The sequence below is a fragment of the Eucalyptus grandis genome, chromosome 10, assembly GCF_016545825.1.
Source record: "Eucalyptus grandis isolate ANBG69807.140 chromosome 10, ASM1654582v1, whole genome shotgun sequence".
Lineage (NCBI taxonomy): Eukaryota > Viridiplantae > Streptophyta > Magnoliopsida > Myrtales > Myrtaceae > Eucalyptus > Eucalyptus grandis.
Genome location: NC_052621.1, coordinates 24,030,582 through 24,043,497, shown reverse-complemented (window position 1 = coordinate 24,043,497; position 12,916 = coordinate 24,030,582). Strand labels below are relative to the sequence as shown.

Below are 12,916 nucleotides of genomic sequence, written 5' to 3'. Positions count from 1 at the left end.
ATATTCATACACAAGTTGATGAAGAGCAGCAGGAAGACAATATTCCAAATAATGCACATGTTCCTAAACATGTTGAAACAGATAATACTATTCCTGAACTAGAGGCTCAATTAGATGTTCCACTAGATGTTCCAGTCCAGAGATCCGTTAGAAACCGACGACCTTCCACCGGGTATTCTGAATATGAATATGTATTATTGACTGATGTAGGTGAACTAGAGTGCTATGTAGAAGCAATAGAAGATGAGTACAAAATCAATTGGTTTGATGCTATGCAAGATGAGATGCAGTCACTTTATGATAATCATACTTTTGAGTTGGTGAAGTTACCTAAAGGTAAAAAAGTTTTGAAGAACAAGTGGGTATATAGGTTGAAGCAAGATGAACATACTTCACAACCACGGTACAAAGCTAGATTGGTTGTTAAGGGATTCGGTCAAAGAAAGGGTATTGACTTTGATAATATATTTTCTCTTGTAGTGAAAATGTCTTCTATCCGTGTGGTACTAGGCTTGGCAGCTACCCTAGATTTGGAAATTGAGCAAATGAATATCAAAACAGTCTTCCTACATGGTGACTTGGAAGAAGAGATATATATGTAACAATCTGAGGGTTTTAAAGTGAAAGGGAAAAAGAATTATGTGTGCAAATTGAAGAAAAGTCTTTATGGCCTAAAACAAGCACCGAGGCAGTGGTACAAAAGTTTGCGTTAGTTATAACATAACATGGCTATAAGAAGACTTCCTCGGATAACTGTGTGTTTGTCCAAAAATTTTCTGATGATGACTTTATTATTCTCTTGCTTTATGTTGATGATATGTTGATTGTTGGCAGGAATACTTCAAAAATTGAGTTATTAAAGAAACAGTTGAGCAAGTCTTTTGCCATGAAAGACTTGGGCTCAATGAAGCAAATTCTTGGCATTAGAATTACCTGAGACAGAGATGCTAAGAAGTTGTTTTTGTTGCAAGAGAGATATTTCAAGAAAAACCTTCAGAAATTTTACATGGACAAGGTTAAAGCGGTTAGTACTCCTCTTACTGCCCACTTTAAATTAAATATGAAGCAAAGTCCTACGACTGATAAAGAGAAAAAAGATATGGAAAGTGTTCCATATGCCTTAGCTATAGGAAGCTTAATGTATACGATGGTATGTACACGCCCAGACTTAGTTCACGCAGTTGGTGTTGTTAGTCGCTATTTGTCAAATCCAAGTAGAGAATACTGGAATGCAGTGAAGTGGATTATGAGGTATCTTCAGGGAACTTCAAATTTGAAACTTAGTTTCGAGACCAAGAAACTTAAGTTAGTTGGATACATAGATTCCGACTTGACAAGAGATATTAATACTCATAAATCTACTTCTGGTTATTTGATTTCTTTTGTGGATGGAGATGTGTCATGGAAGTCAAGATTGCAAAAGTGTGTTGCACTTTCTACAACCGAAGCTGAATTTATTGCAGCGACTGAAACTTGTAAAGAGATGTTATAGATGAAGAAGTTCTTAGAAGAACTTGGGTTCAAGTAAAAGAGGTATGTGCTATTTTGTGATAATCAAAGCGTAATTCATCTTGGTAAGAAATCATCTTTTCATTCGAGATCGAAACATATTGATGTTAGATATCATTGGATAAGGGATGTTATAGATGAAAAGTTGTTTGAACCTGAGAAAATTCATACGGATCATAATGGCTCTGATATGATGCCGAAAACTCTACCAAGAGAGAAACTTGAACATTGCCAGTTGATAGTAGGGATGGTGAATCTTTCCACATTGTCGCGAGGGAGAGATTTGTTAGCTAAGTTCACTCTTATATAGAGGAAGCCCAATGAGTTGCAAGCCCAAAAAGGGTTTGAGCCCATATGATAAGTTATATGGAGAAATAGGGTTTCTCACTATCTTTAAAAGTGGTAGCCGCAAAAAGACATAGTAACAAGAGAAAAAGAGAAAGCAGAAAATCCGAGTTGGGGCAAAGTCTGATTTACATCAAGTTGGCACCAGAGGTCGATTCATGGTCTGATTGAGCTGAAATTTTGTCAGCATGTTCATGGCGCAATCTTCTCGAATCTAAACGATTTGATTTTCGTTTGAAGCTCTCTACATCAAGTTTTTCGTGGATTGATCAAAACCTGCGTTTTTTGTTAGATTTATCCTTGATCTCTTATGAAATTCATGTGTATTGCCAAGAATTATGTTTATGAGGTCTTTGCTACTATGTACCTCTAGTATTTACTAGAAAAGAATATTGTTCATCCAATTTTGTTGATAGTAAAGATTTTCGGGTGAACTCCGATCCCATAGTTTTTATCTCCTCACATCGAGGAGGTTTTCCACGTAAAAAAATCATATTGTGTTCGCATGCTTGGTTTTATTTTACTCTACTATATCAATTCCTATTAGGTTTACACAAGATGAGATATTATTTTATTTCGTTGCGTTAATTCGATATTGTTCAAATTGTTACCGTTCTCCCATTAGGTTTCTCAGTAAAAAAACAAACGTCAACAATTTATCAACGGTCTAGCTGTCTAGGGTGGTGGCTAAGTCGGTTGTAATTGCCTATTCATTTGGTGTGTGAGGTCTACACTTCCACCGTGCGTAGAGTAGAATTAAGATAATGAAACACAACATCACCAAAACATCTTGTGCTACCTGTTTCCATCAACTAGTCAAACTATATCCCCCAGTCTTTATCCTTAAACTATCCTACCCCGTTCCCTTGTCCATCTTCTACCAAATGTGTCCTACACACTTGCACATATCAAATCACAAACCATGATCGATATCAAAATCATGCTTTTGCGCACATCCAAATTATAAACATTGTATTAGAATTCCAAAATTCTACAGGAAAGTATTAAAGGATCTTCGGGACTCGTTCAAGAAATGCATCAGCTTATTCCAATTCTTTTGGGTTAAAGGATCTTGGGGACTCGCTCAAGAAATGCATCAGCTTATTCCAATTCTTTTGGGTTTGTATCCGCCTGTCAGCTCCGAATGATAAGCATATTCAATCTAGGAACGAGACCATTCCGGAGATGGTTCTCTAACAACACGCTACAGAATTCAGCACTGTCGAAGGCATTTAGCTTGAACTTCATTTCAGAAAACATCTACAATGCCAATGGAGCAACCGCAAGGCCGCTCCGTGTCGACTCCACTGCATGCAAGATAGTTTTAGTTATGTTCATCCAGCAGGATGCTCGTGTAACTTTCGTCCAATCTCTGTGTTCAATTTCCTTGCCCGCAGTGAATTAGTGCAGGGGGCGGCCGTGACTCTCAGGTCCACTCATCTCTAAAGACAGGTTGAGCGCCACAGGCGCCTGCTGCATTATTAAGACGGAGAACTGGAAATCGGAAGTCGCTAGCATGTCGCCAATGACCCCCAATTCCGGGTACTCGTTCCACTCCGTCAAACCCGAGATAAGCGGAGACAAGGGATCATGATGCTTGCCTACGATCAACAGGTCAACCGCGTCCTCGAACGAGCAGATCACCCGCGTAGTCCCCACCCCATCCATTGCCGTCTCCTCTATGTACTTTACTTTTCTCTTGCCTAAACTAGCCCGGAAATAATCTATCAGTTCTTGATCAAGATCGCTTTCCTCTCCACTCAGGTCGTCATCGTTCTTGACCCGGGCTATTGTTAGGTCGACCTTTGGATGCTCGACCATGCGCATACAGTAAGCGAGCGCCTCACGATCATCTGCACCACCCAAGAAGACCATGGCTATCCGATATGGCTCTGACTCACTCATCAGCACGTGCTGGTTGCATGTCAAGGGGCCCCGGTCGATGAGGATTCCAACGGAGCAGGGTGCCTTATTCATCACATTCTTATTCACATTCCTGATTGAGTGCTCGGTCGACTCCATGGACCCATCTATGGTCCACGTCTTGTGGAAGGGCACTATGACGAGGTTGGTCCACTTTTCTGAGGCGAGCGTGCAGATGTCGTTGTGGATGCTTGCATAGGGCGAGATGGCGGTGAAGTGCTGCACAACGACGCTCCCACTGTTGTGCTCCTCGTAGTTCTGGAACACGTTGATGGCGTGGTTGTAGCTGGTTGCCCTGGAGGAGGCCTTGTGGAACTGGTGATGGGGAATGAGCACCGAGGTGGAGTGGCCCTTGAGCTCTCGCAAGTGCAAGACGAAGATGGCAAGAGGGCTATGAGGAGTGGGGTGGGAGGCTTCGAGGAGGTTCATGATGGTGGGAACATGGTCTTCATTGTGGAGACACACCAGGAATTGCATCTTGACCCCTTCCTTCCATTCTTGCAAGGTTTTCCTTCCTTCGACCATATATCTCCTGGATGGATCATACAGGTAGGCGATGATGGGCCTCGCCAATGCAGTCACAACAAGCATAGTGAGGAGTAGATGACTGTAAACCTGACCATTTATGACCTGGGACATACAAATTGACATTGAATATATAGATGAATTTGCTCAACATGATGAATACCAAAAGCAAATATGTCCTGATGACACTAGCATTTGTCCTATGACATTAGCAGACATCTGTAGGGTTCAAGGATTCATTTTGCTACAAAAGCCGTGTAAATTTTCTGTTTACATTCATCTACATCTGCTTATTGAGTTAGACTGCTATAGTTATAAGATTTAACCCAGCTACCCAAATCAAAGGTACTAAAGATGGCTTTTGTAACTACAACATTGCAGCAGCCAGTCATCTGTGTAAGAATCCATTTATCAAATCGCATGTGGTACTGAAGAGTACCTTCCTATCGTACAAGAAGACCAAAATGGCAATCTCGATAATGCCTTTGCAGCACATGATGAGGCCCAGAGGGATGGCGTCCCAGAACGGCATGCCGCAGCAGATGGCCGACAAGAGCGTCCCGCAGAACTTGCCGACGTATCCCATCATTATGATAAGCTCTATGAAAGCTGAGGATGTTCCATTCATGCTCGCTAAATGGACTCGGAACCCGCTCGTGGCCATGAAAGCCGGCACCAGCAGCACGCTGGAGATGGTCTCCAGCTTCGGCACTAAGGTCGTTCCCAGGGGCGGTCCGTTTGGCAATACGAACCCCATCATAAATGCACCAAAGCCCGAGTGTTGGCCGAGAATCTCCGACAATAGCCCACAACACAACAGGATTGCCATTAACCAGCAGAATTGCGCCTCCTCCTCATCCCCTTCCTGCTTGTAAGGGCACCACGTTTTTACGTGAATCGACATGTTAATGAGAACGGAAATTCATATATTCGAAAATGACGCGGTTAATCAATATTCTGGCACATTGAACAGAACTTATAATGTCCTAATTTATACACAGCGGTTGGACACGTGACCAAACTGATAGGCCTACCTTTGCACGCTCGTTTGACCACCTCAAAATGGGGCGAATGACGAAGGCAATGACCGCGACGAGCGCGATCGTGAAAACCACTGACCACACGGAGTCCATCTTGGAGTTCCGTATGGCCAAGTGGACGGCATTGATCACCAGCATCACACTCCATGACCACATGTCGCACACAAGCGACACATGCGTGGCCATCCGGCCGACCTCCGAGTTCAAGATCTGCAGGTCGGCCAGGAGGGAGGTGATGACAGGGAAGCTGGAGACAGAATTGATGGCGATGATCATAGACATAGACTGCCTCAAGTGGGCATCAAAGTTGCCGAAGCTGTTGACCATGTAGAAGGTGAGCAAGCCCAAGGCATAAGGCAAGAGGAAGCATGAGGACCCGATGAAGGCAGCACTCTTCCCGGTCTTAATCATCACACGGGGGTCGACCTGTATGCCGAGGGTGAAGAGGTGGATCATGAACCCTACATATGCTAATGTCATCAGGACAACTAAGCTGCCTGGCGGGAACACTTTCTGAAAGTATGTCGTGTTGCGACCTAAAACAGCCGGACCGATGATTATTCCTGTCTGGTTGCATCGAAGAGAACTATTAGAAAAAACAAGATCAATAATTCTATCCGTCATCGACCAAGCAGGAGCTTCCACATACAACGTCAGGATACATTCCACGCATGTAGCGAAGGATTATGTATGAAAAGACATAACTGACTGCAAACCCACAATATATTGCATCAATCTGTTACATTTGTTGCTTATGCAATAATTTTCCGTTCCTAAGTTTCACCGATTATCAGGGAGGGAGATTACCAGAATGTGACCCATTAAGAGATTCATGCGGAGAGGTTTGAGGAAGAAGAGGAGGAGCCGGGTGGTGAAGAAGATCAAGATGATCTGGAACGCAAGGTTGGGCAAGGAGAAGTCGAACGGATCAGAGTACCAATAGCCCCGTGAATTAATCATGTGGTGCATCTGCTGACACACCAGGTACTCAGGCTGGAATGGACCCGACACCACCCCTACCGTCGTCACCGCCTCCTTCTCAAGCTCGTTGATTTTCGCCATTTTCGAGCGAAATCACAACAGATGGATTTGGTCGCAAAAGAGAAAGAGAAGAAGACGACCAAAAAGACCATGAAAAACTTCATGAGAGAGAGAGAGAGGGACTGGGACAGGGAGAGACAGCTTGATCGTGCTTGTTGCTGTCCTGGGAGGACGAAGAGGTAGGGATTTAACGAGTGGGCAAAAATAAGTCCGTTGTGGTAGGGTTTCTCTTACCTAAATTAGTTCTCTAAGGCGTGAGCAAGAGAAGAAAACACGCTTCCTCGAACATCAAGTTTGTGATTATAGACGTCCTTTTCCCCCATACATATTTATGCAGGTGCAGATAATAACAAGGATGTGACAATGATATTAAAGTCGAGGAGGAAAAAACAGACATTAAATTTTCCATGCACCTCATTGATATACTTGTTAAAGTAGTTCTGAACATGATGTGGTTGTCTAGATGTGCTTTTATGAAGTTTTACTCATTCAAGCAATTCTTTGCATGCCTTTCCCTTTGCTTGGCCATATAAAGTTGGGAGAGATCTTTAGGGCGGTGTCGAAGACCATGTCCTCATCTGATCGCGCTGTCCTGTAATATTTGGATGATGCGAACATTGTAGAGCAGTCATTATAATATTTGGATTTTGTTTTACCAAGTCAAAGGTCAAAGAGATAAGAAGAAAAAAACGAAAAAAAAAAAAAGGAAGAAGAAAAAGGAAAGGTGGGCGTTTAGCCACGAAAGAGCACGCACGAAACTGAAGGGAAAAAAAGAAAAGAAAAGAAAAGAAAAGAAAGCAGAGAAAGGAAGAAAGAAGAGACTTCTGTTCCACTAGGACCACATCAAGTTGATTCAACTCCAATTCGCAATATTCAATAAGTGATTGCGCCCTTCATTCGATATTTGAAGTTAGGACACAAATTTGAGGTTAAGTCGATTTTGAGCTATGAGGTTCACTTGAGTGATAGTCTGGCTACGTATATATATAGAATTGATAATTTAAGATGATGTGGAGTTGTAGGATCTTACAAAACTTGATTTGGATTTACAGTTTGTCTAAAACATAATTTTGAAGTTGGCCACAAGTAATGAACAGTGCACGACGAGCGACTTTTGAGTTAAATTTTGATAGTTTTCGGCTTGATTTTGGGTCAATCAAGTTATGGGTCTTCTGGTGTTTCAAATATAAGCTTGCTTAAAAGTCAGCAGAATAAATGACTAACCTTTCAATACACAACATAGACAATTACCTAGAAATATACATTGAATCACCTACGTACAATGGACGAATCTACGACTTTTCGATGTCCAAATATAGTCACTAAAAAAGTGTTAATGACGATTGTTTTCTCAATTTTTTTTTTTTTTTTTTGGTCAATCCTACTCTATTCCTACTCTACACTCACTGCAGACTTGCGCCCGCTCTTGCGGGCGTGGGCAACCCACTCTCGAACTTACGCGTCCCTACCCCATCCCCTGAGAAGGTGAGGGATTTGAACCCCTCACCTCCCCCTTTCATATTGAAAAGGTGGCCACTGGGGCGAATCCCCAGTGGTTGTTTTCTCAAAGTATAAACGGAAGCCTTTTTGCGTTGTTCATTGATGGCGAGAGAGAAAGAGAAACAGAAAGTTCTCTTTTCTGAACATTCTTTTCTATCTCTTATCTATAGTCTCCGGGGGAAGTTATTTTTTTGGTCATAGGGAAGTTATCATTGGGAAGTTGATTTAACTTCCCCTTAAAAATAGATAACTCTCCACACCTCTTGAAGAGATGCCTCTAAATCACATCTCATCAAGATAAATCGATGCCTCTTAAACACACCCCATCATGGATGAACCACTGCACCACACCTCTTGAAGAGATGTCTCTCAATCACATCTCATCAAGATAAATCGATGCCTCTTAAACACACCCCATCATGGATGAACCACTGCAATATAACAACTTCGTATACGTGCATAGTAGCTACTTGTTTTTCTTATAAAAGATTTACAACTCACTAGGCTGTGGTTGCTCACTGCTCTCCTTCCTATTCTTTTCAATTCCTCGGCTAGCGATGATAATACAAAGAGTGCTTTCAATAGAAAATTTTGGAAGTTGGTTTTTGGGTGGTTTGATACTCCATCCTTTGAGTGAAATTTGATACCCGAAATTTTTGGAGCTCAATCAGAGCGACAACTACCAGACAAAGGATCATAGCCAAGTGAAAAATCTGGGAGCATAAGCATCAAGAATGAAGAGTTTCCTCCGCAAATAAAACTTTCATAGCGTGCACGCACCACACACGAACTCCATCGTGTTCCTCCCTCGGACGACAATGGCACACACTTCAAAAAGGAGAAGCCAACTAAAAGTCTTTCAAGCGCCGTAAGGACTCTTCGACATATGGAGCTTCCACCCCTTCGGATCCATTTCCACCTGTCCAAGCAGATCAACAGCTTCAGCATACCTTTTAGCCATTACAACGTGTTACTGTTTTCTTCATGTAGTGGTAAGAAATGTTCTCACATGTTTTGCTTCTCTCTGCTTTTATTCTCGCTTAAAGCACAGTATACCAGTTCTCTGATCATAGTGAAAAGAAAAGGGCAATCGGTGCTGGTAACTTATATCGGACCCACGTTGATGCGCAAGCAGCACATGCAATACATTGTTGAGGCTCTAAATAAATCTTGTCCTCATTCCATCACTGGCTTCATCTTCCTGACTAACTTATCACATTCAGAGAGAGGAACAAGAAAGAAAGCGAGAGGCTCTGGCATTGCTCTTTGCAAGTGACGGTGACATATGTAAAGAATGAGTAATATAAAAATTGATAAACCACGAGACAACCGATAATAAAAGGGGGGGAAATGATACCTGGCGCACTTTGTCTCTCCACTGAAAGACACACCCGCGGGCTTCGATGTAACTGATAAGAGACTCGGGAAATGAGGATTTAAAGGACATGTGAAGCTTAACTTTCAATAAACATCTACAAGCCAACAGAGCAGCTGCGAGACCACTTTGTGTCAATCCTGCCACATGCAAGATAGTCATGATCTGCAGGCAATTGATGCTGGCCAGTGCTAGGAGCCCTACGTCAGTGACCGAGCAGTATGACAAATTTATCTGCAAAATGATGAGACCGATGAATCCTATCAGTACACCACAGGCATCAACATTGGCCGCTTTTCAAATAAGAGAAACAAAAAAGATGAGCACCTGTCTGAGATTTGGGGAAAATTGGGCCAGTGAAAGCATTCCATTATCATTGATATTGTAGCACTTCTTTATGTCGAGGAGGGTAAGACGCCTGCATCCTCTAGCAATAGCTGACAGACCAATTGATGATACATAAGGACATCCTCGAATTTCGAGAGCTTTTAGCCTTGGACATTTAGACAATGATATCAGTGCGGCATCTGTGACATTTTCATTGTAAGCCATGTTAATCATTTCGAGTGCTGGACAACCAAGAGCGATTTCGGCAATGCCAGCATCAGTTATTCCCATAGACCTAACAAAGAAAAATCAATGAGAATAAATCCAGAAAACGACATAGCATTAGAAAGAAAAGCTCACCTAGATAGAAAAATTCTAGCAGCCATATTTCTGTTTGCTAAGTTCAAACTATAGTTTGTGTCTGTTGAGTTCAAATTATAAGTACCACGGGTTCATAATTTTTCCTTAACACAACAAACCAAGTTACTGAGTCATTATGAAGGAACGTGTATGATATTTGTACTTTCCTACTCATAGGTTGGCAGGTGAAACATGAGCATAATGAAATTTTATTATTTACAACTTACAAAGTAAAGGGAGAAAATTTGACTACATATTCACTACATTCTCTCTTTGAGATCCAATTTCTCCAGTTCCTCCATTCCATCATTATTATTTTCTCCCTATTCATTTCATGGTAAAGGTGACATACTGAAGCAAGTGAATAGCAATGAATCAATGCGAGCAACATGACAAAGCACCTGCGTCTCCTCTGCTGTCTAAACTAAACAGTGTAAAAGCATTACATAATGAATGCTGCACAAACCTGTACAGATCAAGCTCTGTAAGACTCAAGCAGTGTCTTCCAATATGTTTAAGCCCATCATCAGTGACCTTCAAGCAAATGCCCAGTTTTAAAATCCTAAGTTTGGAGCATCTTGATATGGACATTAGCACTGCAATAATCAGGAAATGTCAGGCTTTTGCTCTGACTGGAGTAAATTTGCACAGAAGGATCAAGTCCAGTACAAAACCTTCATCATCGATGTCATTATCTGTAAGATCAAGTTCCTCCAAATTTTGACAACGCTGACCAATCAAGAGATATGCATCTGTTGATACCAGGGTACATAATTCCATCCTGAGAGAGCAGAGGGAGGAGCATGAACTTGTTATGCTATTTATCGAGGCATATGTTATCTTCCGGCAGCATGTGATGTCCAGCTTCCTCAATTCTCTTTGGGTTTGCACAAGTAAGGAGAGACAATCATCTGTTACCCCCACGCACTTGCTTAAGCTTAGCTCCTTCAGGCATGCGCTCCAGTTCACCATTGCTTTCATCCCAGAACATGTAACCATACAAGCATCCAGTCGAACCACTTGCAGACCCGAAAACTTGTGCAGACTCTTTCCTAGGTCAGCAGTCACCTGAACCAGCACGAAGAAGAAGTTTGAACCAAAGGAAGCATGTCAAATACAACACGATAGCATAAGGTGCTCAGAACTTACAGGAGAACCATAGGATAAGATAAGCTGCTGCAGACACTGAGCTTCACTCGTCAAGGAAGACAAACCTACATAACTCACATTCTGGCAGTTTGACAGATTAAGTACCTGTGCAAATGCCAATTTTCAAAAATAGTTAGTTGGACATGGAAAAGCCAGATCTTTTTATACTTCAGCTGCCCAACTATTCACCTAGTTCTTTGCGCTAGTAGTTAGAGAAAACTTTGAATCAACTTACATAGAAATAGCATTCTTCAGAGAAAAGTTTTGAAACATAGCAGCTTGTACAGACTTCAGAAACCGTGAGCATACCTTCAGTGATGGGCAACTCTCTTTGAGGGTAGCAAGTCCATCATCATGTACACCAGGACATCCTTCAAGAATCAACTCTTCTAGATTTCGTAGTTTCAAGACAGGCTGCAGAGACTTCTCTGTGATCTAATATCCCCAACAAGAAAGAAATTTGTGGTTAGCAGACCCAACAAAATTCATTTCAGTAAAAGTTGAATACGAAGAACAACCACCTCTAGATTAACCATTGACACACTCACTCCTAAATTTGAAAAGGCAAAGATGAAACAGCTGTAAGCAAGGCGATTGAAGTAATGGTACACACCAAAATGACCCTGCAAACACAGTCAATCTAGGTCCATTGTGAAAGCTCTTGCTAAGGTTTGCCAATTTCTATTTCGGAACCGGTTCGACCGCAATAGCCGCAATAGTTCTTCCAACTAGTCAATCGACCAATGAAGAAGCCAGCGCTACAGATGCTCAAATTGAATTTCTACACACTGCAAGACGGTAGAAGAAAAACATTCCACAAGCGGGCTCCATCTCCGTACATATGTTTACATGATTGGTCGCCGAAATTGGAAGTTACCAGTCTATGGGCCGGTGGTCGGACAGGACACCAATGTAATCACAGAACGGAGAGGAAGCATTTACCGGCAAGTAAGATAGATCCAAACTCCGCATGTCCGCGCACTTCATCGCAATCAACCCGACTCCCAGATCGCTGACCCGCAAACACCACTTCAAGCAGAGCAAGGTCAGCTTCCTGCACCCGACAGCGATGCACCCGACCCCCATGTCCGTGATCAGCTTGCACCTCCCCATCCTCAGCCTCTCCAGGTTCTTGGCCTCGGCGATCGCCTTGGCCGCCCCGTCCGTCAGCTGCGTCGCGTTCGACAGGTCCACCTCGACCAGGCCGGCGCAATTCGCGACCAGGCTCGACAGCCCCGCGTGGCCGAAGAACCTGGACCGGGACAGATCCACGGATCTGAGGGTGGAGCTCCAGGAGCGAGCGAGCGCGGCCAGCGCCTCGTCGTCGACGCGGGGACAGAGCGAGAGATCGAGCCGCGAGATGAAGGGGTAGCGGCGAGGGATCAGAGGGAGGAGGTCGGAGCACCGGGGCCTGAGGGACCTGCGGTGGCGAGACTCGGCGGAGAGGAAGGACTTACAGGCGAGGGAGAAGGACTTGTGGGCAAGAGGGTCGTCGTCGCCGAGGCGGTCGAGGATGAGGTGGATGATCTCTTCGGTGAGGGCATCGAAAGGGTTGTTGGGTCGGTCGTCGTCGGCGGCGGCGGCGTCTTCTTCTTCCCCCCTCCATGTTTTTGAGCTTCTTCATATGCTGCAGCCAACACAGGCAACCGCAATAGTCGCTCCTCCTCCTCCTCCTCCTCCGCCTCCTCCCCCCAAGTCTTCCGGAACCAGCAAAATGCTGCGGCCTTCAGTTACTCACACGGCCCGAAGAAGAAGACGAAGTACGGCCTCGTGGCGTGGACTGACATGCGCTCTGCGCACGCTTGCAGCATCTGAAGGTTTT

At 43.4% G+C, this 12,916-nt stretch overlaps 2 protein-coding genes across 2 annotated transcripts; both read right to left on the bottom strand.

Annotated features, from left to right (window-relative positions):
• Nucleotides 1-2,866: 2,866 nt before the first annotated feature.
• On the bottom strand, nt 2,867-6,567 carry LOC104423814 (cation/H(+) antiporter 14). Its single transcript, XM_039303572.1, has 3 exons — nt 5,337-6,567; nt 4,742-5,167; nt 2,867-4,407 (listed from the first exon to the last, which is right to left on the bottom strand). Exons 1-3 carry the CDS (start codon nt 5,964-5,966, stop codon nt 3,256-3,258), a joined length of 2,208 nt encoding a protein of 735 aa, XP_039159506.1. The 5' UTR covers nt 5,967-6,567; the 3' UTR covers nt 2,867-3,255.
• A 1,736-nt stretch (nt 6,568-8,303) lies between these two features.
• LOC104422345 (F-box/LRR-repeat protein 3) lies at nt 8,304-12,714 on the bottom strand (the record flags this gene model as incomplete). Its single annotated transcript, XM_010034650.3, has 8 exons — nt 8,304-8,802; nt 9,241-9,492; nt 9,586-9,880; nt 10,412-10,541; nt 10,620-11,013; nt 11,095-11,199; nt 11,404-11,529; nt 12,037-12,714. Coding segments are annotated over 8 exons (2,040 nt in total), but the record flags the coding sequence as incomplete, so codon positions are not given.
• Between the last annotated feature and the right edge of the window lie 202 nt (nt 12,715-12,916).